Source organism: Vidua chalybeata, chromosome Z (genome assembly GCF_026979565.1).
Source record: "Vidua chalybeata isolate OUT-0048 chromosome Z, bVidCha1 merged haplotype, whole genome shotgun sequence".
NCBI lineage: Eukaryota > Metazoa > Chordata > Aves > Passeriformes > Viduidae > Vidua > Vidua chalybeata.
Genome location: NC_071570.1, coordinates 64,679,288 through 64,706,222, shown reverse-complemented (window position 1 = coordinate 64,706,222; position 26,935 = coordinate 64,679,288). Strand labels below are relative to the sequence as shown.

The 26,935-nt window shown below is 38.5% G+C and overlaps 1 protein-coding gene across 2 annotated transcripts in view; it reads right to left on the bottom strand.

Annotated features, from left to right (window-relative positions):
• Positions 1 to 4,003: 4,003 nt before the first annotated feature.
• Positions 4,004 to 26,935, bottom strand: part of FBN2 (fibrillin 2) — a 116,033-nt gene continuing 93,101 nt past the window's right edge. For both annotated transcript variants that reach the window (XM_053931315.1, XM_053931314.1), the window contains exons 46-65: positions 26,565 to 26,681; positions 24,985 to 25,110; positions 24,586 to 24,705; positions 21,031 to 21,156; positions 20,663 to 20,815; positions 20,307 to 20,372; positions 19,930 to 20,055; positions 19,727 to 19,846; positions 19,052 to 19,174; positions 18,510 to 18,641; positions 16,847 to 16,972; positions 14,380 to 14,586; positions 13,574 to 13,699; positions 12,840 to 12,962; positions 12,578 to 12,694; positions 11,809 to 11,937; positions 9,650 to 9,769; positions 7,972 to 8,203; positions 7,210 to 7,366; positions 4,004 to 5,937 (exon numbers count right to left, since the gene is read on the bottom strand). In XM_053931315.1, the coding sequence (XP_053787290.1) occupies positions 5,581 to 5,937; positions 7,210 to 7,366; positions 7,972 to 8,203; positions 9,650 to 9,769; positions 11,809 to 11,937; positions 12,578 to 12,694; positions 12,840 to 12,962; positions 13,574 to 13,699; positions 14,380 to 14,586; positions 16,847 to 16,972; positions 18,510 to 18,641; positions 19,052 to 19,174; positions 19,727 to 19,846; positions 19,930 to 20,055; positions 20,307 to 20,372; positions 20,663 to 20,815; positions 21,031 to 21,156; positions 24,586 to 24,705; positions 24,985 to 25,110; positions 26,565 to 26,681 (2,903 nt within the window). In that variant the 3' untranslated portion in view covers positions 4,004 to 5,580. The remainder of the gene's footprint in view (positions 5,938 to 7,209; positions 7,367 to 7,971; positions 8,204 to 9,649; positions 9,770 to 11,808; positions 11,938 to 12,577; positions 12,695 to 12,839; positions 12,963 to 13,573; positions 13,700 to 14,379; positions 14,587 to 16,846; positions 16,973 to 18,509; positions 18,642 to 19,051; positions 19,175 to 19,726; positions 19,847 to 19,929; positions 20,056 to 20,306; positions 20,373 to 20,662; positions 20,816 to 21,030; positions 21,157 to 24,585; positions 24,706 to 24,984; positions 25,111 to 26,564; positions 26,682 to 26,935) is intronic.

Below are 26,935 nucleotides of genomic sequence, written 5' to 3'. Positions count from 1 at the left end.
ATGTTTTTCAAAAAATTGAATGTTCATCTGATGGTTAGATGGTTATGGTTAGATGTTATGGTTATGGTCAGATAGTTATTTGAAATTCCCTTTCCCCATCCTGTGTGGGGCTGTCTCCACATGAAGAACAGCAAGGCCTGGAGATACGAAAATTATTTCATAGAATGCAGAGAGTATTTCCCTCACTTAGGTACTTAATGAATTCTTTTTGCTAAATAAATAAGCTCAGGGTAAGGTCCTGTTTTCTTGAATTTATATTTATGCTTTGGATTCCAAACCACAAGCCAGGTCTTGGGAACACAGCTCATTTTCAGCTGTGAGTTTGGTGATTTGGCCTAAAATTCCAAGTATTTCAAGAATTCAGGTGTAGTGGTGACAGTAATTCCTCAGTTCTCATCATTGCAAAGAAGAGGGAGTGTCTGTCTAGCCATGTACATATTTGTGTTGTTTTGGTTTTGAATGTTTTTGTTGTTTTTTTTTTTTTTTTTTTTGGCAGCTTCTTAGTAATCTTGCCCAGGGGCAAATCTAAGTGAAAATTGACAGGGGTTTTTGAGTCTACATTGTTCAATATATACTAGAGGTTGAAGCATAGAAATACCAAATATTTCCATAAGTATATGACCAATATTGTTGCATCCCGGAGTTTGGGTTTGATGAGGGTTTTTAATTTACGTTAAAATAAGTCAAGTTCTGTAATCCCGCGTTTCCCCCGCGTTGTTCCCCCCCGCGGTTTCTGGCCCCATGTTGCCTGTTGCCGGATCTTATCCCTGTGCCGCTCCTGTAACCACCCTGCCGTCCGGCCCCGGGAAACCCCGTGCTGGCCGCCCCGAGCCACACGGTCCCGCTCAGCCCGCTCTGGCTCGGTGCCCGCCCCTGCGGGGTTCTCTGGTTGGTCGCGGTTGCTGGCGTCACCGCCGCGGCACCCGCCCCTATTGGCTGGCAGGCCGTGGATCCTCTCGCTCCGCCCCTCCATAAAGCCCTATCCCGCCGGCACCCAGATGCCATTTTCTCCCATGCGAGTGCCGGGAGCGGTCGCGTCTTTCCATCGAACCGCGCTGCGTGACCAATAAACCGTTCCTGCCAAGCACGGAGTAAATGGACAAATTCCTTCCTCTTTGCCGGGTCCCTAGCGCACGGTAACAGAGGCTGGCCAGCCCACGCGCCCGAGACACGGAGCCATGTCCGGGAACCCGCGGCAGCAAACCCTGGCAGCACGTGGAAGCTACGCCACAGCCGGGCTCCCCGCGTGCAGCCAGGGAGAGGAAAAACCCACGCTGCACAATATAGAAATATCAGAATTGGACAAAACTGCAGAAAAGTGTTGCATATTTATTTTATGTGAAAACATCATTAGTCACAGGATTTTAAAATGTACCAAAAAACCCTGCTTGTGTAACAAGTGCTTTTTGAGGCAGCAAAGGGATGGCACACCAAGAGCATTCTTTGTGTCTGGAGTAGAAAAGGAAATGCTATAACTATCCTAACTAATTTTTAATTAGTTGATTTAATTAATTGCAAGCAGAGACCACTTTTAGCCAGCACTAGTCAGGTTTCTTCACAGACTCTTATTGTTCCTTTGATCATTAAATCACTGAAAACCTAATTTTGCTAAAACTAACCCTGACAAGTTTCAATAAACAAAGCCAAAGGGATTTGAGGATTGGACATCTGGGATCCTAAATTCACGGCACTTCAAGGATGTTGGAGTAACCAGAAGATACAGAGGAGATGAAGGCCTGGAAAGTTGCTGACTCTCTGTCTGAGAAAAGGATGATAAAAGGACTAAAAGTGTGGGCCAAATGAGCATGACGAGTGAAAAATCAATAACCAACAGAGGAAAGAGCACTGATTAATGAGGAGAATTATGTAGTTTGGAACCAACAATAATTTCACCATTTGCAAGAAATGTATAAATGAGTGGAAAAGCTTTGCATCAGCTTCAGTGTGGAGGCTGAAAATCTGACAACTACACTCACAAACCCTGGTCAAGAATAAAGCAATGCCTGACTTGCTAACACAAAAAAAGACAGTGTAAGAGAGGGTCATATTTTCCCAGACTTTTTCATAGGATTTGGGTAAGGACCTCATTTTTGGACAAGCCCAGGCAGGGAGGAGACCTTGGAAGGGTTTAGCTCACGCTAAAACCGTGCCCAAACACACAGGTCAGACCCATGCTGACATGTGGCTGGCTTCTTGGAACATGTGAGAAACCACTTCCTCCACCAGTTCTGTAATTTTGTGGGAGCAAAGAACTCATTTCCTGTCTCTGCTACAGCAATTTGGTGTCAATCATATGAACAGCCACAGGAGAGACCGAGGATTTTATCTGAGATACGAAATGTAGTTCTTCCCTCTCATGTTTTCATTCCCTCCTGGCTTTATGAAGTGTGAATATCCACCTCCCCAGCATGAAGTTCATAAACCCAGCCCTCTCCTTGGATTTAAGGCAGCTTCAGTTTAGTTTAGGTGTGCAAGCTTAATTTATTACACGTGGTAAGAATTAAGAAGCACACTCAGGGCAGTGAGATTTTTGCTGCATTGAGTTTTGCAGTTCATTGGCACTTCTGGGTTCTTCAGTGGGTTTAGCACAAAGACCCTTCAGCTGTCACCTGCAGCTCTCAGTGCCAGGTGTGACTGCTGATCCCAAGTCAGGACAGTAAAATCCAATATAAGAATCCCACAGCCCTTTCTAGAACGCTGACTATGCCAACAGTTCATGTATAAAGGACTGTATGGGCCTAACTGAGTCTTTCACACAACTGAGGGATTAAAGATGGCAAAGCAGACATATTTATGTGAGTAATACATTTTTTTTTAAATTTATGATGATGATTAGGCTGCTGTGAAATATAATCTCTGCAGAAACTGATGTTATGATACTTGTCCTCTATGACTTTTTTTCCCCCTTTTTTTTTCTTAGCTCTCATTTGCAAGAGCACTTTAGAATATCCTACTATGTGGACAGTTTACAATCTTCCACTCCAGAATATCCTACTTTAATCAAACCTGTGTCTGTACTACACAGGATGGACAGTTATAACTAAAGTCCCTGCTGCTTAGGCCTACCTTGGGTCTTACAAATAGTCACTAAAATCTTGGTTTGAGTTGCCACGAGGTACTGCAGGCTCTCTTAAATAGCAAGATTTTCATTTCACTTTTAGCAACAAGACCTGGGGGCTCTGTAGTTTCCTGGGACACTGTGCATATCTGTGCATGTCTGTGCATATGTAGTCAGCTTTCTCATTAAAAGGCTAGCAGCTGTAAAAAGGTAGAATTTAGAGAAAAGGATATAGAAATAAATACTGTGACAGGCTGGATGGCAAAGAGGTTTTGGCCTTTTTTTCCTTTTAATTCTAGCTATTTTTTCATCCAGATTTGAAGCTGGGAGTGACTTCTCTCTGGGATTGTGCATAAATGTCTTGTGGAATTTACGATGGTGGATGGTAATGCTGCCTTTCTAGAAAAGAGATAATACTTTTTTTTGTACCTTGTACTTACTGTGTACTTAATTAATGCACATGGAACTATCTGATGATAGTTAAAAAAACAAACAAACAAAAAAAAAAAAAACACACAAAAATCTAACAAGTATGCACAGCACATGTAAATAATCCTGGACAAGAAAATCCTCCAGAATTTGTAGCCTCAGAGAAGTCATGTCCAACAAAGGAAAAAATGCTCTGCTATGTGCAAGCCTGATGGCTTTTCCTGCAGGGTCTCTTGGAAACCTACCATTTTGGAGTGAGATAAGCCTTCTTTAAACCGCCTATTACAGCTGTTAAACCTTTAAGGCAGTGCTGTCCTGTATGTATTTATCAGACCCCTAGAGGTCTCTTTATTCCTGCAGATGTCAGTCGTTTTACCCAGAAGCAGCTTTGAATCCTAATGAAACTTGCTCAACCATCTCTGAAAGCAATGTCAAATAAATGTGGTTCCAGACCCTATTACTGGCTATTGCTTTAAATCAATCACCAGTTTAACTCTGAAAAAAACAACAAAAAAATAACCCAAAATAAGCTTTATTGCAAGAAAAGTGTTGTCTTATTAATACAAATGTTCAAGAGAAAGCTTTTTTCCTTAAAACATCTCTTTTCAAAATCCCCAAACTCAACAAATGAGAAGAAAAATCACTGAGTTTAACTTGGTATAGTCTTTGGTCAGCACCTACATGCAACTGGAACAATCCTGGATGTGCTTTGGCTATTTTCACATGTGAGATTCTGCCTGGCCAGTTACAGGCACCAGCTGACACAGAAAGCACCATTGAGACATACACTTAATACATGACAGTACAAAATGTAAAAAGAAAAAAAATTAAATCACTAAACTAAAACTCAAGTCATTGTACAATCATCTTTCTTAAAGAACAAGCTATGATAAAATGAGGCATGTATAACTACAGCGTTAATGAGATTTCTAACAAATGAACTTCAAATACACAACTCTCCTCACCTGCGCTGCAATAATTGAGTTTGCAGGTGTGGCAGTCCTGACACAGCACTTGGGGCTCAGGAAATGCACCCTGGTTTTGAGCCAGCACCAAACAGAGTAAAACATTCTCTTCTGAGAGACATTTCCTTCAGCTGCCTGCAGGAATTAATGCCAGTTTGTGAAGCACCCTTTCTGAGCATGAGGTGTGGCTGCCTGTGTTAGCTCATGAGGTCACTGAGGGAAGGGCAGCACAGTTTGGTTCTGCAGTTCTAAGGGGATTAAAAACAGTCCAGGTATTTTGCTACAGGGCTTGTGCCTCCTCCACTACTTGCTGTGGGTGATTCAGAATGCAATCCCATCGAGCTGCTGTGAAATATAATCTCTGCAGAAACTGATATTATGATACTTGTCCTCTATGACTTTTTTCCTCCCCTTTTTTTTTTCTTAGCTCTCATTTGCAAGAGCACTTTAGAATATCCTACTATGTGGACAGTTTACAATCTTCCACTCCAGAATATCCTACTACACTGATCTTTCAGCCCTGGTATATTTTAGAATTACCTACATACCATTTGGATGCTGGTCCAAGTAGAAAAAAAAACATCTTTCAAATCTACTTTTTTTCTTGATTACAAAAGTACCTCTAAAATGTTATATCTCAAATTTATAAAACTAAAGAAAAACAAGCAAGTTTCCCTTTTTGTTTACATAATTTGTTATTTTCTCCATATATTACTGCATTAAAAATAAATAAACTTCTATAATTTCTTTTTCATTAGGAACTATAGCAAAGTACCCAAAGTGTTACAGACTGCTAACAGGAAAAAAAGATAGCTCACATTTTTGTGCCATTTAGTGTCATATGATGACTTCTTGAACTTTAGCTTTTTAAATACACTTTAAATCGAGGTTATATAAAAGACACAGTAACCATGATTTGCCCTTGTAAATAGAAGTTTTGGCAGTGGCAGAGTTTTAAGTCGCCCTCCTGAAAGGGCGGTTCTGCAGTCTTGGTAGGATGGAAAGAACGGCTCTTCCCCTCTGCCTTCCTCCCCCAAAATACACTTTTCCAAAGCAGATTCACTTTGAAAAGCAGGTGTTCTCGGGTGTGTAGGGACAAAAAGAAGCGTCTGAAGAACGGGGCCACGGCTAGTAGAGGTGCACCCACAGCATTACCCTGAGGGCCTCCCCTCTGAGGTCGCTGTCCTCATGGCTGCTCTCCAGCTGCTTCATCTCCTTCTCCTTAGGCAGAGCCACGCTGGTGATGTACAGGGCGTGCAGCCCGGGCGCTGCCCTGCCCCTCACTGCATGCAGGCTGCTGGTGCCCTCCCTCAGGAGGATCTGGAAGGTTCCATGCTCATTGCCGCGGGTGATGACATAGCGCACGCGACGCCTGAGGGCCGGCAGCAGCTCCAGGATGGGCTCCCGGCTGCCCAGCCTGGACATGGCCACTCGCACCTTCAGGGGACTCTCCGTGTCCAGGCTCGCCCAGCTCACCTTCTCCAGCTGGAGGAGGGAAGTGTTTAGAGTGGGAGAGAGGAATGATCAGGATAATTAACAGCTCCTGCCTCGGTTCCATGCAACATGCCCTGTAAATCTTGAAGGCCTGAAACAGGCCTTACAGAGCCTCTGAAGGCTCTGATTTCAGGTAATTTTGAGAACCTGTTTAACTTCATGCTTGCAAAGTGGCCATGTAGAGGAGTGTTATGAACAAAAGTTTGAAATCACTTAAAAAACCATCAGGGTAATAGCAAAAGCCAGATTTAATTTTCAAAGCTGAGGCAAGATGAGGATTTCTCAGATTGCACTGCAGCCTGGAAAAGAGGAGGTGTGCACCACCACAAGGAGAAACCTGTGTTTGCAGTGTTTACACACAACGTAATTGTCTTATGACCAATAGAAACAACAGAGAAATGCATTTCACAACACTGCATGGAAATTCCCTGACACCTTCTCTGAAAATTCCATACTGTACCAGTATGTAATGCAACTAAAAAAGCATAGTGAAAATAAGGAAAATTTTAGGACAGGAGGAAGTAATGCAGTGCTTTAAATACTTGAACCCCACAGATGACGTTAGTGATTTAAAAGTGTTTCTTTTTTCACATAATTTATGGATGTCACTTTCACTGTCTAGAAAGTTCTAGAAACTGACAAGTTAATAGTATTTTTAAAAGTGTAATAAAAAGATGTAACAATTACAAACTAGATATGATTTCCAGTAACTTACCTGTATAAGCCCACAAAATGCAGCAAGAAAAAAATTAAATGTGTAATTCTCTAAAAACTTCATCAATTCTGTGAATATTGGACTTCCATCAGCCCAGTCTAATCCCCTACCTCTATGAGCTACTATGGAAACAGATGCCAAGACTAAAATGATCTCCTGCAAGATCTGTTTAGCTGTCCCAGACCATAAATGCTGTCCAACCTCCTCCTGGCAGCAGAACATGCTGAAGACATGTCCAGTTTCCCAGGTCTCCCTCTCTGTAATTAAAGGAGAATTATTCCCCTGAATGTACTATGAGGAACTAGACCACATCTCACACTACAAAGGAATCTTTGCAAGCTTCAAAAACGTCATCCTTTCGCAGCTCTTGATGCATTTCTTACTGTTAAATTATTACTGCCAGCAGGACCTAGGTGAGGCAGGGGGAGAAAAGAGATTTTTGCCATTGAATGTGACCTGTTTAAAAGATTCCCTCTATTTACTCCTGGTGTCATAGCTCTGAAAATACCTCAAAAAACATTATAGTAGTTTTTTACCCTGGTACATACAGTGTTAGCACTTCTCTTCTTCCTGCTGTCTTTTCTGGAGTAGCCATTGATTTTGCACTCATAACACAGTTCAGGGGACAAAGCGTTCTCTTTTTCAGCATCTCCATCCAGTGGCAGGTACTGGCCTTTGTTAAATCCCATCCCTGAGACACAGTGTCTGTAGAATCAAAACACATGTTTTAGTTACTCCTTGCAGTTTTATGAACTGTCCCTGCTAAATGGAGTGCATGTAATCTGTGCCAGAGTGTCTGCATCCCCTTCCTTGCCCTTTCCTCAGGAGGAGGGCTGTGCATTAATTTCCTTCACACTTAGAGTGGTTTACTGAGGGAAATGCAAACGCTGGCTGAAGGCTTTTAGCCTGATTTAATTTTCATTTACAGGTTCTACAGAGAAACCAAACCAAGCCAGCCTGCCCTGCACCAGAACAATGTTAATTTGTGTTTAATGTTCTGGATTGATCAGTGATACTTAAACCCCTTAATTATCTCAATACACATGGTACCTATCCTTATGCACTATCAATCCCCAGCAGGTCTGTGAAGGAGTTCACGTGCTGATACTGGGGGAGAAAGCAGACCTTGTTTAACATTATTTATATGCTACATTTAACATTAATGTCATGTTGCATGTACAGACATTTTTTTTTTTGTAGTTTCTGTATATTTACCCCGAAACTAGAAAGGACTTAGCAGCTTGTCCTTACTTTGCACCTCTGCACCTTCTGAATGTGTCTTTGGTGAATAGCTGTGTGGAGAAACTCACCCTTGTCCGACTCTGTAATAGCCATGTGGGCAGCCACAGAGATAACCACCCTCAGTGTTGGAGCAACCATAATTGCAGGGGTTCTTGGCAGAAGAGCACTCATTCACATCGTGGCAGGCATGGGAGAACTGGTCATAGGAGAACCCTGATGGGCAGACACACCTGTAACTTCCCAGGGTGTTGTAGCAAGAAGCAGAGCCACACATGTGAGGATTGGAGCATTCATTTTCATCTGGTAAGCAAACACAAAAATATTGGTGTTTTCTAGTCTGAGAGACAACAGGTCAGCATCATACAGCTATCAAATCAGAACATCTGGAAGTCCCAGGGCTCTGCTACATCTCTGACCTCATCATCCCACAGACACTTGGTTTCTGAAAGAGAAAAGGAGCATCATCTTCACTTGTGGGTGTTAAAATATAGCAAAGATGACACCTTCAGTCAGTGTGACTTGATATGGTTTCAGGGGAAAAAAAAAAAAAAAAAAAAAAAAAAAAAAGGTTGTGGTTTAGAACATCATGGCTTAGTAGCTGGTATTACAGTTATTTTATTTCTCTCACCAAGGCATTTCTCTAAAACTTGTAGGTTTTCCTCACCAAGTTTTCCTCACCTCAGTTTTTCTCACCAACATCACTGGTGAATGTTTTGCCATTCTTGCCTGCAGTCACTTGGAGGGAGATTCTTTTGAGGACTATGATTTACAGAAGCCTAAGCTGGTTTGGGGTTTTGTGGGAGCTGTTTATTACACATTCTGTCACTCTTGCCCCAGTCCTTTGCTTTCTTTGCTGAAGAGCAGCATTAAGTCAGGAGTGATCATGGTGATTGGGACATCAGAGACACTGGCTGATGCGCTACTTAATGCTAAAGTGGGTAGAATAAACTAATTTTTATGTATAGAATCAGGACAGTACAGTCAGCCTAAATGAAATGTATGGCAGTGCTCACAGTCATGCTCTGATACCATTGACAGAAAACCATGAAAACTAACCTGAAAAGGTAAATATTTAGTATTGGTCTTTGTGAACAGCACTAAGTAACGTTGTTTCTGTGTGTATTGTTTTTTATTAACAAAAAATCCCACATTTTATTTTGTATATGATATAGCTTAGTTCAAGTGATGGATTGAATAAGCTAAATCTAAACAGTACTCCTGAGCTTCCTAATTTGTCCCATTCCGTGCACAAAGAACTAATGCTGGCCTTAAGAGTGTCTTTTGGAAGAAGGAAACCCTTAATGCTTTTGTTGATTATTATTTATCTAGCTTTAGATGCTATTCTGTATAATTCTTACATTTCTAATGGTTTTTTATGTTTTTTGTGTTTTTTTTTTAATGACAGGTATGGTTTTTTAATGCTTTTTTTCCTCAGCAGAGCTATTTACATTGATACTTTCAGGAATTCAATGATGGGGATTTTTCACAGAAGAAACAGGTCAGAATGCAGACCTTTCTAGGAAAGCTAATTGTCACAGGGAGTTTCAAAAGGTTGAGTGTGTTTTCTTGCTACCTCCTCTCATTGATTTACGGTAGGAGTAGTAAGTGTATGGAAGGAGTGGGAGACAGATACAGAAGATTTTTGTTGCACACTCTCTTCTGCTCATTCTTGCCCTTGCCTGGTGGTGTCCCTATAAACACTCTGATACATTTGCTGTTTAAATTCTGTGTTGCTTGTTTCCTTACCAACACATTGATTCCACTGGTAGTGCTGGACAAATCCTTGTGGGCACCCACATCTGTATCCACCCAGGATGTTCTGACAGCCATGCTGGCACCTATGGTTTCCATCACATTCATCCACATCTGTGCATTCAGGAGGGAAGCAGAGCATGACACAGGATTACACCCACTGCCAAACACTGCTGGATCAGGAGTTTGTTATTACCCAGCCATGTGGTCTGGCAGCCCAAGAAGCCAAATCTGTGTTGGACTGAGCCCAGTGTGGGCAGCAGGGCAGGGGGGATTCTGCCCCTCTGCCCCTCAGCTCAGAGCCCACCTGCAGAGCTGCCCCAGCCCTGGGCCAGCGCAGGGAGGAGCTGGAGCTGCTGGAGGCAGGCCAGAGGAGGCTCCAGGATGAGCAGAGGGATGCAGCAGCTCTCCTACAAGGATAGACTGAGAAAGTTGGGGACGTTCAGTCTGGAGAAAAGAAGGTTTCAAGGAGACCTCAGAGGACCTTCCAGTGCCTAAAGGGGCTACAGGAGAGCTGGAAAGGGCATGTAGTGATGGGACAAGGAAGAATGGCTTTATGCTGAAGAAGGGTAAATTTAACCTGGATATTGAGAAGGAATTGTTCCCTGGAAGAGTGGGCAGGCCCTGGCACAGGGTGCCCAGAGCAGCTGTGGCTGGCCCTGGATCCCTGGCAGTGCCCAAGGCCAGGCTGGACACTGGGGCTTGAAGCAGCCTGGGACAGTAGAAGGTGTCCCTGCCATGGCAGGGGTGGCACTGGATGGGCTTTGAGGACCCTTCAAGTTCAAGGCATTTTGTAGTTCTATGACTTATGACAGAGGAGCATTATTGTAAGATAGAAGGACCATGCAGATTTTTCTTTTGGAAAGCCTGGAAGTCAACTAATGTCCAGCTCTTTCCATCAATAATCTGATTTTAATTCTTCAGCCTTTTCAGTACTCAATTTTGGAGAATAAACACTATTCCCAGTAATCCTACACGTTGTTGCTTTAGCATAATGCTTAGAATTTGAGGGGTTTTGTAATTTCAGTTTTAAACCAACCACTTAGGGATAAGCCTTCAGTTTTCTGAAACATAGTTTAGTGTTTGAATGTCAAATTTGGATGTCTTTGCAATTGAAAATAAAAAGCCACATAAAAAGTCTCTGAGACAAGTGTTAATAAAAGATGACAGTCACAACCATCCCACCCTCCAAATTCTAAAAACTCAGACATCTTAAATTGTATCTGCTATAGGAAATAAGTAGATTGTAAGCAACATAATTTTTAAGGTACAGTATGCAAGTCAAGTAGAATATAAAAAAAAATATTTTTTATAGGCACACCAGGACATATGAACTTTATGAGAACAAAGTAAACTGACAGGAGATAAATCTTAGTAAAACTTCTAGCTGCATATATTCTGGATTGCTGTTCTAGAAATAGGCTCTAAATATCAATTCCTGCTTTAAATGCTCTATCAGAGTTGTTGGTATTTTGAGAAGTTGTAAATTTCTTCATGTATGCTCTTGCATTTTTAATTCTCAGAAGCCAGGTGGCCTTGTACTGCCTTTTATTTTCTTTTTTGTTCAAAAACTGGGGCCCACTGAGAAGTCTGGAGCTCTCAAATAGAGATTTCCTAACTGAGGCTTCCCCTTGGGCCAACAGAGAGAGATAAAGCTCACCAATATAACCTGCATTTTAACTATAATAATTGTATTTTTGAATGCAGTGAATTGGCCTTCTCAGTGTGTAACTCTGTGGTCGGAGAATTAAGTACAGAACTTAGAATCTAATGTAATTAGAATTAGCAAAAATGAAAATTGTAGAGAGATTCTGTTTAGACATATGAAGACATAAACGTAAAAAAGCCCCACAACCACTATACTTTTAGATGCATAAACCTATGCTAAGTTGAAATGGCAGCCTGAGAACAACTGTTGAAGAGTTCAACTAAACAATCACCTTTTTATCCTAATTTCTGTAAAAATTACTTGAGGCAGCATGTTTTTGCATATGCTTTTGTTATACTTAAAATTGGTCTAATACTTTCCAATTTATTTTTGCAATTATTTTTACTATGGCTGGTGCTGTTTTTTCTGCCTTTAACATGAAATGGTTCATTAGAAACTGAAATAACGATTCACACCGTAAAAAAATTTGACTGTTCCTAGTTACCTTCACAGTTTAATCCAGTAGAATCCAGAGAAAATCCCCTTTGACATTCACAGGTAAAACTTCCAGGAGTGTTTTGACAAATTCCTTTTGATCCACACAGTGATGGATGAGAACCACATTCATTGTTATCTTCAAAATACAGAGAAGAGAAAGAAGATTGGTTTACCTTGTGGCACGATGTTAGACACGTTCATGTAACACAAAAACAAAATCCACAAAGATGCAACATTTTATTCTGTACCTTTTCATTTTTAAATGCCAGATGAACTGGAGACTCATGCAGAACTATGAGTAATTAATAAATTGGAAGTGCTAGGGGTAGTTCAGTTGTGATATGACTGTGGAAGAGCAGGCATGTAATTGCTGATATTGTAAAAATGCTGCCCTTTTGTGTTAGCTGAACTAAAACAGTTGGCAAGATTTTTACATATGATTAAGATCTGAAGACATCTGTATCAACTAAAAAAAGAAAATGCAGTCTGGTTTTGGTTAACTACATTTTAAATGAGATTTTAATAATTCACCCTTTTGTCTCCATGTGATTATACTTAGAACATGTATTAAATATGTACAACTCTCTACTAACCAAGAAAATAGAAATAGTGGACAGACTGGATAGACTCATTTTTTTCTTTAGCTGTAATTGCTGCTTTTCAAAATCTGCTTTCTGCCCTCTTGACCCTATTGCTCTGCATAAAGAGTACAAGAGATAGTTGAGAATGTTGTTCTTACAGAAAGGCTTATGAAAGAACACCAGTGTTTTTCTTACCAATACAAGCTGTGTGATGTTGTGTAAAACCAGGTGGACATTTGCATGTGAAGCCTCCAAGGGTGTTGACACAGAGAAACTGACAATTGTGTTGTTTCATTTGACATTCATCAAGATCTGAAAGTAAGAAATGTTGTTGTCTTAAAAAAGTCAACAAAGAGGCACATTTCACCAAATTTGATAAAAGTACCACACTTCAAAACCAATTCCTTTTAAGTTAAGTTGTAAGCAAATTAGAAGGTACTGTGTACAACCTTCTTACCTGTACATGTCTTTCCATCTTCCTGAAGAACATAGCCCCGGGGACATGAGCATTGATAGCTCCCTTCTGAGTTCTTGCAGATAAAATTGCATGGTCTGGGGGACTGGGAGCACTCATCAAGATCTAACGAGAGGAAAATAATAAGTTATCTTTTGTTCTCATCTCTCTGACAGAAAGATGTTTGCAACACAGCACAACATTTTTTAGAAAAATGCTCACAGAAGAAAGTCCCCTATTTACATTTGTTCAGGGGTCCTATTCCTTTCTGTATGAATGTGTTGCTGTGGAGTTTATATGAGGCTGCCACTACCACGACAAACTGTCTTGAAGGAGTAATATACTGGAGTGAGAGTGGCATTGGTATTTTCATCTAAGCAACAAATATTTACTTTCTGGTATACTATGGTATACTTGTACCTGCAAACCAACAAAAAAGTGGGAAAAAACGTAGACTTTGAAGTAATGAGGTGGTTTGTCACTTAAAGTGGTTGTACAGCTTTAACAAACTTCATTCTACTGCAGGAATACTGCCAGCAGAGCTTGTTTCTCCATTTTCCCAAATGAAACACAAAACCAGAAGTGCATATTAGGAAAAGAAATAAAGGACATGAGAAAAAAAGAGACAAAAAAAATGGTTTGCAACAAGGGTTTACAAAGGTTGGTATATCACTGTGTAACAACTAAAAAAAATAACTGATGATTACTTCAACTGATGATTAATTAATGAATCTTACCATTACAAGATGTGCCAGTTATGTCAGTGGTATAGCCAGATTTGCAAAAGCACCGGAAGGAGCCCATGGTGTTAATGCACTGCCCATTCCTGCACAGGTTTGGCAGGACCTTACACTCATCAATATCTGTATAGAAATTATTAAATGTCATGTCTCAGTTTTAAATTCTAATTTTTTCTTCTCTTTCATTTTTGCAGCTCCTCATCATCATGCTTCTGGCAGGAACTTTCTCCATTCTTCCTCTTTAAAAATGGATCTGACTCCAAAGCCAAACACCTTTCAAATTTCATTACTGTTCTTTGCACAAACACCTTCCTGCTGTTTCACTGGGTACTCAGATTCCAGTTTTGCTAACTCCAAACACAAACCCCATACAAGAAAATTTTTTTACAATTACTTCCATGTCAAAAATTATCACCAACATTAAAAAATACACATTAGCTTCTTTCTGTGTGGAAGTAGTACCTGCAAAGCATTGTGAGATTGTTGTTAAAAGAGATGGTTGCTGCCTTTGCCATGTGTCCAAACTTTCAGCAATACAAAAGCTTTGGGATAATTTCTAGCTTTTAGTTACTGGCTGGTACTTCCAACCAGATCCTAATCCTGAAAATTCTGCCCAGTTGATCTGTTTGCAGCTACTACCAAATGTGTTTTTAATTTCTGGTCTCTCAGCATTATTTGAAAAATCAAACTCTGTTGTTTAACAGGAAATTCTCCAAAGGAACTTCAAAGACAATTATGCATTTTCTTAAGCATGCGAGCATACACTTTTCCCCTTTTCTGCCTCTTTTCATCCCTGCAAATACCTCTTCCATCTGTGGTGTAGCCTGATCCATGTGGACAGAGTTTCTTGTACTGGGTGGTTCCGGGGATGGGGCAGAGCCTGCACTGGTTCCCCCAGCCCCGGCCCCCGTCACAGCAGCACTCGGATCTGGTGACAAGGTTCTGGTTGCTCGAAGCCATCTGGCACATTGTCTGCAGGACTTCAGCAAAGCAAAACCCCCGGCGATTATCTGTGAGGAAAAAAGAGAGAGGCTGGAATAGGGAAGGAGATAAAGATCTGCTCCATTGAGCATCTGGTGTATTATTCTGGCTCTCTGTCAATATATGCAAACAGGAGAAGGTTATTAGCTACCATCAAGTCCATCTTGATTTAGTCTTTCAGAATTTTTGTGTGTTCTGGTATTATGTTGCCGTTCCAAATATATCCAAGACACCCCTAATGTTCAGTATCTGCACGAGCTGGATAAGAGTTTTGCTTGTTGGAAAATTGTGCCCTTGGTAGTGAAACAGGCCGAGGGCAAAACTGAGCTTCCACTTCAGCTGTGTTCGCATTTGAATGATTTATTTGGAGTGGGGTTAGAAGTTTGTTTTGTTTGTTTGTTTTACTGCCAAAATAACACATTTGATCATCTGTAATTATACTGCTGTGGTTTAAATAAAAAAAACTTACAACTTAAAAGTGTATGGGCAACTTTTTTAGTGGTACTCCTAGATTTTGGTGAGGAAGAAATAGAATTGTATGGCCTTACTGTTGGTATAGCCCTGTCAAACTCTATTTTAATTTTTAATTTTTTTGGTTACTGCCTATCAATAATGAAAGGGGAGCAAAGTTTTAAAGTCATGGGGCTCCTACAGGTTACCTTCAGACAGGCAGCTGAGGAGAAAAGAAATACCAGTTTTCAGTGCTAATAGAAACTCTAAATCCTGCAGAGATTTTATCTTCTATATAGGCTCTGTCACCTGTCTTATTTCTTGATTAAAATGGAGACATTTTCAATTACTGATCTGAGAATGCTTATGTTTTTAATTGAAAATTATTCTTTTTTTTTCTCTCAAAGCTAGTAGTGATCCTTCAGAATGTGTAAATGTATTAATACTCAGCTGACCTTGTCTTTTACAGATTAGAAGAATCTGTGCATTTCTTACAAGAATTAGGCAAAAGACAAACTTTGGCTTTAGGGAGGACTTCATTTGCCCATCTGGTAACTTAACTGTTTCCATCAAATAAAATTGTCCTCACTGAAAGTGTCAGTTCTGTGAAACAAAATATTTGCTGTAGTAATTTGCAAGACTCTGAAGATTTCTCTTTTCCCAGACAGGGGTATTGTGCAGGTCTTTAGGGACATTATAACCTGAAGAACACATGAATGCTTTGTCCCCAGTTTGAGATGTGGAATGCATTTTAATGTGACTGGAATATAAAGGTTTGCACAATGTATTTAAAACAATGTAATCTGTGACTTAATGCTTGTGCTATAGTTCAGAAGAAATTCTGTGCTTCTGCCAGATCCATTTTTCATTGTAATTTCTAACCCAGGAAACCCAAAAGGAAAAGCAGCAAAAAGCAAACCTTCCCAAGGCAGAAAATAATAAGAAAATTACATATTAAATACAGAAAAGAGATAATGACCTCCAAACAGGGTATTTCCTTGGCATTAATGACTGGCTGGGGTTAACAGACTGCAGTTTTCTCTTACCATGTGCTTCTAATCCTTAGGAAATAACCTGCACTTGAATCTTATTGCTTAGCCATGAAGTCAGCACACTCCTCATGACAATTTAGAGGGAGCTGGTTTTATAGTAATGGTATAAGATAATTATGTTTTTTTCATGGAAGAATAAATAAATAAAGACACACTTTCAGTACTGTATGTACACCAGAACACTGGTCAAGAAAAAGTAAATTTTTGCTGTTCCATTTGACTCCAAGAAAGGGAATGATGAATTCTGTAGTGCAAATGACAAATATGAATGTATTAAAAAGAAAATACAGGCTGATGAACAAAAACCCTTTGTCAGCATTTATCTTGCAGGCCTGCCTCAAAATAAAAAAAAAATCTTGCAATTTTCTGGTAAAATCACAGTTCTTTATGTCTGAATTAAGACTACAGAAAATTCAGATGCCTAGTTGCCATATGGTGGTTAAGATCACATTCTGAATAAGCAAACACTCAATTTTACTCTACATCCATTATTGAATTATCTGAAGGTGACTGAATTCTCCTTCAAAAATCCCTGTATTTTGTCTACATTTATGTCCTATGGAATTAAGACCCTTCTATGTGAGGCCTGATTGCTACAAGCTGTTAATTCCTATCATTATCTAATAATATTTAGTAATATTATTTAATTTTGTACCATTATTTAATTAAGAAATGTAATTATTTAATTTCTGTAGATATGAGAGTTTGTTAGGTTTTCAAAAGCCTAATTTTGTCTCTACATTTACACTCTGATGTGAGATGAAATGTGTACAAAAGAGACATTTACCAAGACACTCAATGCCTGATGGACTTGACAGGAATCCTTCATTACATTCACATCTGTAGCTGCCAACAACATTCACACAATGCCCGTTTTCACAGACACCCAGCTTGGAGCGGCACTCATTTTCATCTTTACAGAAAAATAACAACATTAATAAAAATTATAACAGTAACAGAAATAATAAGAACAAAACTAAAATATAATTACATCAACAAAAACCACAGCAATTCATTACAAGAAAATATATCAGACGTTATAGAATAGATTAAATATCCCATGTAACATTTGCAAAATATTTTCAAGATGTGGAAAAATCAACTGATTAAGCCTGGAAAGGGCTTTCCAAGGAGCATTTTCTTATTCCATTCCTTCTGTACTTCATCACAGGACAAAAGCTTTAATTGCTTCACAGCTTATAATAAGAAGCAGAAAACACAGCAGAGCAAGTTGCAGTCACAACATTTACCTGGTAAGTAAAATTTAAATAAAATTGGAATACATGCATGATTTGTGTGACAAATCTTCACTCTGTCATCATCAAGGGTCTCTGAATAACTTGATTTCTCTCACAATAAGTCATATTTCAGTTCACATATTATTTTCCTGACAGTTTACAGTCTTCATGTGTTTTCTTTCATTGCTAATGGCACACATACTGTAATTACACAAATTTTTTAGATGTTTACAATAAACCTCAGAAAAACCTCAGGTTCTTTAAAGGCAAAATAATATGCCAAAAAGAAAGGACAAATTCTCATTAATAAAGATTATTTTCTGTAAAATAAAAAAAAAATCATAAAGATCTCTAAAAGAGAGTAGTCATTCTCTTGCTGAAGGAACATTTTTATAAAATTCTTCTATTTAAAACATTCACTTAGATAGGTGTTTATTTCTTTTTTCCCCCACAGAGAATTTTGGAATGGTCCTGGGTTTTTTTTCTATATACCAGAAGAAAGTAGAATTTGCTAAAATATAGCTTTCCTTCAACTAATTGAGTAAATGATGGAGGAAAGGTGCTTGTTCACTTCCAGAATGGGGAATTGTTTTGAACTATGGCAGTTTCCAAATCTTTCATCCTTTATGGCATTTATAGGTGGTTTCAGAATCCTAGGAGTCTTAATTTTTTAAAGAAGTAACACATTACTTATACTAATTCTAAAGGAAATGTAACTTTTTATTTATGAAAATCTTTTTTCCTACCCATAAACTGAGGTCTCATTTGTTTGGCAAATTAATTTTTTAGATGTAACAACTGTCTGAAAAACATCTAGATTTAGTTGTAGAGCAATGAAGGTTTTATTCTGGAATCCTTATTAATCAGTAGGAACTCACACTGAAACAAAATGAAAAGTTTAAGATGTTTGGTATCTTTAGGTATCTTAAGTGTCCTTCATGAATTATTTTCTGATTTTATATATATATATATATATATATATATATATATAAAATCTTTTATATGTATATACATGTATATATATATATATATATATATATATATAAATATAAAATCTTTTATATGTATATACATGTATATATATATATATATATATATATATATATATATATATATATATATATATATATACATATATATACATATAAAAGATTTTTTTTTCTTTGCTTGTGTATATTCCATTAGATGCCTTCTTCCCCTTCTAATCTTTACCTGTGCATCCTTCTCCATCAGGTCTCTGGGTCATCCCAGGAGGACAAATACACATGAAGGTACCAATCAGATTTTTGCAAATCATGCCTCTTGATTCACAGTCATGGAGACCTTCAGCACACTCATCTAGATCTAGAAAAAAATATATATTTTGTGTTTGAACTTTCTTCCAGTAGCTTCAATTCCTGAAGGCAACTTCAAGGGAAAGGACATGCAGGCTTCCCTAAGTAGAAGCACTGAAGGAAAAGTCCAAAATCTATGATTATATTCAGTTATCTTGATCCTCGTGAGCTGTACCATCTTGTCTTGTTAAAGATGAAATCCACCACTGTGACATTCTTGGCTTTGCAGTCCCCATCAAGGGTTACACTTGATGACAAAAACACTAAATACTGCTTCTTTGTGAGTTCTGAAAGAGCAAATCATCACCTGCTGGGCTGTTTGCTACAGTCCATCGAGAGGATGACTGCAAGATGCATAGAAATATTTGGATTACGTGTTGGTGATGGAAGGTGGAGAGAAGTTTATACATCAGTCATTACCTTTGCACATCTTTTGGTCTTCCCTTAGCTCATATCCCACTGGGCAGGTGCACTCATAGAAACCATAAGTGTTGATACAACGGAAAGCACACAGCAGGGGGTTCTGAGCACACTCATTGATATCTGAGCACAGAGAAACAAAACAGTCATTCTCTAACCACGTTTCAAAACAATCATCGAGAAGGTTTTATTAACCTATACTTCTCTTTTCAACTAAAATTATCAGAAAGGTAATTCAAACCATAAGCTTTTGAGTAACTAGAGAAAATTGAATGCTTAAGAATAATGGCATAGTATATATATTGTACTACTTGAACTTAGTATGGCAAGTTAGGGCAGGCCTATTTCAGATTTTTATTATATGCTCATATTTAATATACTTTTGTGTGGTGAGAAATGTGAGCTTCAGAAAGCAAACTAATTATGATTCATAAAATATAACATTTGTGAGAAATCCCCACATGGGGCATTCTCATTGAGTGTGGGAAATTCTGTGATAAACTAAAAGTTCTGCTTAAATCAATTCAGATTTCTTTTCCAATGACCTATTTCAAAGCATAGAAACTTTTTATTCCTCCAAGTTATTACAGCATAAAAGACATGGTTAATAAAGTAAGTTGAATGCTGAGGATTGGACAAAAGCCAAAGGAAAAAAAAATGAAGAGGGCAAGTTACCTTCACAATTCATCATTGGGCCTGGCTCAAATCCTTCGTGACAGCTGCACTCAAAGCTGCCAACCACGTTAGAGCACGTTCCGTTTCCACAGGGGTTGCCAATGGAACATTCATCTGTATCTGTACATAATGAATAAATGCAGAGTGAAGAGAACTGGGACAAGTTATGTTTTAAATTCAAGAGTTCCTATTACTGCACGCACCTATGCAATGCACTCCTGTGAAATCCAAGTTGTACCCCATGGGGCACTCGCAGCGGAATGATCCATCAGTATTGATGCAGTGACCACTGGAGCAAATTCCTGGGTTTTCAAGACATTCATTGACATCTAAAAAGCAGGAAGATATTAACAGCCACTCAGCTGATGCATTTCAAGTCTTAAAAAAAGCATTTAAAAAAACCTAAACAGCCTATTATGTTTGTCTTGAGTCATGCAGTTCAAGAAGCGTTCTTTTAACACATTTTACAGGTCAGCCTCTTGTCACCAGCAGCTGTGAGGAGTAAACTGTCACATACTATAATATTTAAGTATAGTTTTAAGCATTAATATTTACTTCTTATAGTCAGAAGAATACCTACCTTCACGTGTATCATCAATTCCAGGAATAGTTCCATGACCATATGGACACAGGTCCTGAAAAGCAACTGTAGATACATTTTCTTTAAAAAATAGAGCAAGTGAGAGATAGAATTATGACAGATGGTTAAAGTCATCCAAAAAGGATACTAGTACAGAGCAAAACCAAGAAATAAGTATTTTTCTTTGTGCTTTCTTCCATTTAATTTTATTCCTTTTGCTGACTTGAAAAATCATTCTAGAAAAAGCCACTGAGAGCAAATGCCAGAAAGATCTCTCCTTCTAATGAACAAAAAGCACAACACAAATGTCCTCCTCCTTTGCCCCCAGCAACAAATGTTAAACTTTAAATATGTACCTTCCTCTTCCTTTGGACAGAGCTCACAAGGATCACCCCATCCTTCTCCTGGCATTTTACTGCAGCAACACTTGGCCTTTGTGGTGTTGAAAGCCTTTGGCACTGAGCACTTCCCATTCTGAAAGCTGGTGAAACAGAAGCTCTGACGAGTATCTGGGAGAAGAAAATACAGTTATGCAGCACTAGAATCTTCTCCCAAGTCAGATGATGACTGTCTGCCCTGAGAGAAATAACGTAAGACCTGTATTTTTCATACTTTTTTAAAAGGCATTTAGCAATCCTCGTAAAGATATAAATTGGGAGGGGTTTCCACAGAGTATCTGTTATCTTTTAGACCAAGTTATTGCATTCCTTATCCATGAACTCACCAAAGCACCTCCTCCCATTTTCAGACAGCACAAAACCTGTGGGACAGATGCACTGGAAACCTCCTGGGGTGTTCATACAGGACCCAAAGAGGCAGATGTTGGGATCCTCATTACACTCGTTAATATCTGTAAAAAGCAATGGAGAAACTTCACCATAGCCTCACTGTGGCAGGCACATTCTTCTCTTTCTCAGGATTTTTTCATAGAGGAGCAAAGAGAGAAGGAAAAGGAAACAATTTCTATTTCTGCTCCTTGTTTCTCTCATGTGGAATGTATTTGGAGAATTGTTTACCTGGGGTGATTGCTTGATTGGATTCTGGTGAGGATTGTTTGAGCCTGATGGCCAATCCAACCCACCTGGGTCTGGACTCTCCAGAGAGGGTCACGAGTTGTGAGGGAGTCAGATATGGTATTTAGAAGAAGTAGGTTTGTAGTTTTAGTATCTCCCTTTATATAGTATATTAAGCTATTATAGTATAGTTATAATAAAGAAATCATTCAGCCTTCTGAACTGGAGTCAGACATCATCATTTCTTCCCACCGGCTTCACCTGCATTTACAATACCTCACTTGCTGTGAACTATCCTTGGTTAAGGAAAATTGTTTATTTGTTTATTCACTGATTTCACTGGAGCAGCTTCCAACAAAGTGGCCAAAAGTTAAAGCAGGCTGTACATTTCACTGACTCCTTCAAATTCTCACTGGCATGCACCTTCTTTTCTAAATACCATTCTCTGTTTTTCATTATATTCAAAATATAAACATTAAATAAATGCTTTCAGAATATATTTCCCATAGGAACAATATTTTTCTGTAAACAAAAATGTTTCTATAAAATATCCAAATATTATTCTTTAGAATCTGTATGTTGGAAGTTCTTTTTAATTAAAGGTATATTTTTTTCATGCTTCCTGTCAGATTCTGGGATTGAAACTATATCTAGTTATTAGTTGAGTGACACCTTTAATTGTATTTACATGCCCAGATTTATATTTAGCAGTCTTTTACTGCCACTCTCATTGTGTTATTTAAAAATCATTCTTCTTCTACTGAATAATCAATAATCTATTACTATTAGAAGACAGTTAAAATTTCTTTTAATAGCAGTATATAATTACATATTATATAAAATAATTATCAAAGGCATAAGTATTTAGTGTAAATGTCAAGTGCCTGTAAAATTGTGCAGCTCAAACAATATCAGGTATACATCCCCCATCTGTACAGACAATAGACAAAGCAGGAAAATAATATATGAAGAGACCCTTAATTTTACATATCTATTATTCAAAACTATATTTTAACTTATCCTATTCTGCAAACACTAAAAGAATATATAAGCTGCCTTGCTAAGGTAATTTTTAAAGGTAATTATAATCTGATAAATTATGAGATGTATTTTAATAATCTTCAAAGTACAATGCTTTTTGAGTCTTTTAGTAAGCAATATTGGAAGAACCATCAAAGAAGCCTGTGGCTATATAAGTGTTCTACAGTAAAAGCCACACTGAGCTTGACCAAGGTATAGGCAGGAACAAGGCTCTGTCCATGAAAATTAGCTTCATGGATGTTGGATATTCAAATTTGTAGTGCCATTTTTGCCCATATTTACTGAATTCCCTGCTGCACTGAATTTTAGAAAACCACTCTCTTTTCAGCAGGTAAGAAAACAATGGAAATACAAACTTTATTATTTGGAAAATGTAAGTGGAGCGATGGAAGAAATCAGGTGGGGAGTAGATTCGGTGATGTAACTTCTGCAAAATACTACCTTGAGTCCCACTTTCAGAAATTGCCTTTAGGTACAGCACATGGACAGACAAACAAACCACTGCAGCACAATCTGGCATTTGGCTGAACTCTGCAGTAGCTTCCCAGGCTACTTTCTGTGTCAAGTATTATAAGTCAGGTTATTTCAGAGAAAATGGTAAATAATTTCCCAGTTGCTGTGATAGCTGTTAATATACAAAGTTCAGCAATTCAGCTGCATAGGACAATTGCTCTTTTGAAGTGCTCATTATTACTGCAATGAATAGTTTGGTGCTAAAGCTCTTTCTGTGGCCACGATGGAGAGGCGACTAGCCAGACTGTGGAAGCAAACAAGTCCTTTCCCCTTTATTCCTATACAGTGGAAGGGAATATATCACGTGGGTAGGTGAAAACTAAGAATTTTTCTGTGGCCCCAGTTTTCTGTTTTCTCCTGCATATAATCACCCTGAGCTCACAAAGCAATCAGCCACTGCCAACCTTCACATCACAGGCAGCAGTAATGGATTCTCATAAAGCTGTTTGCATACAGCATCAACAGAGAGTAATGGGAAACATCTGCTACAAGGGCTGTCAAAATATTAATCTAAGTTTTAGGGCAGTCACATGTGATAATCTGGGCATTTCCTAGGAGCTCTAGCTTCAGATTTTCGGGACACATGGCAGAATGACAAAAGAATGCAAGCAAGCCCCTTTCATTCAGTTTGGGCAAAACTCTGTCTGGCAGCCACTGATGCTCTCAAAAACATAGATTCTGAGAAGGTACTAAAGTGGCCATAAACAGTAACATTCCTTGAAAGTCAAAAGCTTCCATTATTTTATATTCACGACTTTAGAACTGTGGGTGATTTGAATTCACCTCAAACATAACTGCTAATATGGAGCTAGCAGCTGCCAAAAGAAATCATGAAGTTGGCAGGCAAACTGAATATTGGTGGCATGATACAAGTGGCTGAGAGAACTCTGGGGCTTAGAAAAATAAATCCTTTTGTTCAAGACAAAAAGTTCAAAATGGTTCCTGTTCCTGCAGCCACACAGATTAGGTGGCAGTAAGTCAAATCTTAAAAGTCCAATAAATTCACAGTTTTCCATGCTTTGCTCTGTTGAAAAAGCAATTTGTAATTTGGATTTATTTGTTGCTCTCTGCCACAGCAAATCTTAGTTCAGTGTGTGACATTCAGCTCCTGAATGGCATTCAAGGCTTTACATGAGATCTCTATGAACAAACTAGAACATAAAAATTGATGACCAGTCTGCTGTATTCTCCTCCTCCTGAGAATCTCAGCACTTGAGAGGCATTATATAAAATGTTAAAATCAGAAAACTGCTCTTAGAAGAAACTGACTTAACTGACTGTTCCTTTAAGCATCATAATTTTATCAAGATTTTTAAACTTAGTTTTCCTCTGAACCCAAATGCGTAGCTCATGCATTGATTGCCAATAACTGCCTTCTGTAAAAATTACATAAATACAGTGAGAACATCTGTTATATGAATTATATTTTTTCAAAAGTCACTGAAAGATAAAATACTTCCTCTTTAAAAAGTATTTATCTTTGCATTAATGAAGACATCAATGTTCAAAATAGAGTACTATACAGTACAAAATATTCTTCTGCCTTCCTTTTTAAAATCTCTTCCTAAAGACTTTTCATACCTATTCCCTGTCACCTTACATTAAGTCAGGAAACATTAACAACCATTAGGGTGTACAACTACTTTCCACCCAATTAGAACCACATACAAATTCTTAAATTGTTCAGGAACAATGGTTACAACTTGCCTTACCAATGCAACTTTCACTTTTTACTTCATATCCTGGTGGACAGATGCACCTGAATGATCCTTCCAAATTTTGGCAGGTACCAGGAGAGCACGAACCAGGCAGTGCCACACACTCGTTGGTATCTTTGGGGAATGGAGGAAATCAAGAAAGATTTAGAATCTTGTAATTCTTCTACTAACAGAACATGAAAACCATTGAAGGGTTCTGTACTAATTTTCTTTTTCTAAGGCAATTAATTACTTGAAGACCAACAACTATTCCAAAAAAATGTGTTTTCATTTAAGTTACCATCATTCTCTATTGATATTTAGATATTCAGACTGTATTGCTTCTCTCTACATGGAAGATATTAGTTTATTTCAGCTCATCAGTACTTGACCATCATGTGGTTTCATACGTACCAACACAATTCTTGCCATCCAGAGTAAGCTCATATCCTTCATTACACAAACATTTGAAAGAACCAATTTCATTGAAACACCGTCCATTTCTGCACATTTGACCAAAGGAACTGCACTCATCAATATCTGATTAAAAAAAAAAAAAAATTCAGAATTGAACCCAAGAAGTGAGAGTTGAGTCCCAGCATACTACATACAGTATATTATGAACACACTCAAGTTTCAATACTTAGCATTTCTGTGGAAATGTAATTTCTTGTAGCAACAAGAAATCAGGTGACAGCTGGAGGAAAGTCACTCTCACTCGAGCATTAAGATGCACGTTCTAATTAAACCACATTTTTTTTATAGGCTATTACAATTTCCAAGCTTCTAGCATTACTTCAGTTACTGCATCTGGAGATATTAAATTACTGCTAAGGGACTGCATGACACCAAGTCTACCAACAGAAGAGAAAATGTTACATGGGGTACTCTGGATTTTAGCTGGATACACTTGAGTTTCCTCCTAAAACCTTGTCCTTGCCAATCCAAGTTTTGGACTCTGTAATTTGCTTTCCAAGATGATTTTCTCCTTCACAGCAGTTCTGAAAATGATATTTTTAAATGCTTGTTATTTTGTAAGGTTACTCCAGTAATGCAGACTCAAAGGAGCACTGCATTAGGAAAAATATGGATGAGGAAGAATAAATGAAAAGGATATTGGATAAGCATCATGCTGTAAGAAAAACTTGTACTTTCCAGCACATTCTTGTTACATAATTTTTTTCTTTCCTGGACAAGAAGAGGATTAAAATGCTTTTTAAAAGATATATTAGTTCTCTCCTGAAGCTCTCCTGAATTAGACTTTGCTGTGTCTTCCTTCTGTAGCAGGAAGGAGTGTAAAGCCTCCCTCTTTTCTTTGCTTATGCTCTGCACAAGGAAGATCTCCAGGTTTATGAGCCTGTTTCTCAGCCCAGGAAGGTGTTGGTTGTTTTATCACAAGAGCCCAGGAATTAAAGTAGTCCTAAGTCATCAGATACTCTGGTGCCTTGTGCTTTAGGAATTGTATTTAGCAATGCCTGCATCAGCTCTGTATAACTTTGCTTATTTTAGGAGAGCAGGTTACAGATCAGCTGTCCTTGCTTTCTTACTGCTGGTCTGCTTCTTCTTTCTCACCCTGTGCAAGAGTCAAGCAAAAGGGTGAAATAAAGGAATTATTTTAAATTCATGAGGCAGCACTGGAGGTGGGATAGAACAAGTGGTGCCTGTGGACTTGCGCAGTAAATACCAAGGTAGTCTAAAGGAGTTGAGGGATGCATTAAAACAGCAGTGAACTGAAAGTTGCCCCAGTAGTCCAGATATTTAGGATAATATTATATTGGCTGTAATTGTAATCTCAATTTGCTGTAATTAAAAAACACTTATTTAGTTTAAAACATGACCGTAAGGATTAATGTCTAGGGCTGGTAACAGCAGAAGCTGCTGCACTCAATTAATTTTCTTCACACCCTGACATCTCTTCTGTTTAACTACACAATTCCTCCTTGGCATGCCAAGCCAGCAGCAATGAGAAGAAGAGCTTGGATTAGGTCTCTTACCCACACAATCATTATTACGAGTTAATTCAAATCCTGGATAACACAGGCAGTTGTATGATCCAACTGTGTTCTTGCAGGTTCCATTTCCACATGGATACTGTTCACACTCATCAACATCTGCAAGGAGAGACAAACTGCAGGTGGGAACTGGTATGGGTGATGTGTTGTCTGTGCACAACTGCAATATCCTAGACTTTGGTCCCTCGTTTCATCTGTCACATTTTGTGTTTATACTACAGATTTTTACAGCTTCTCACAAAACAAAGAAAAACACAACGTGATGTAATTTTGTGTGTATTTTAAAATAAAAAGTACTGTCACATGTAAAAATAAATGTATATGTGCAGTTATCTGAAGGCATTCCATCTTTT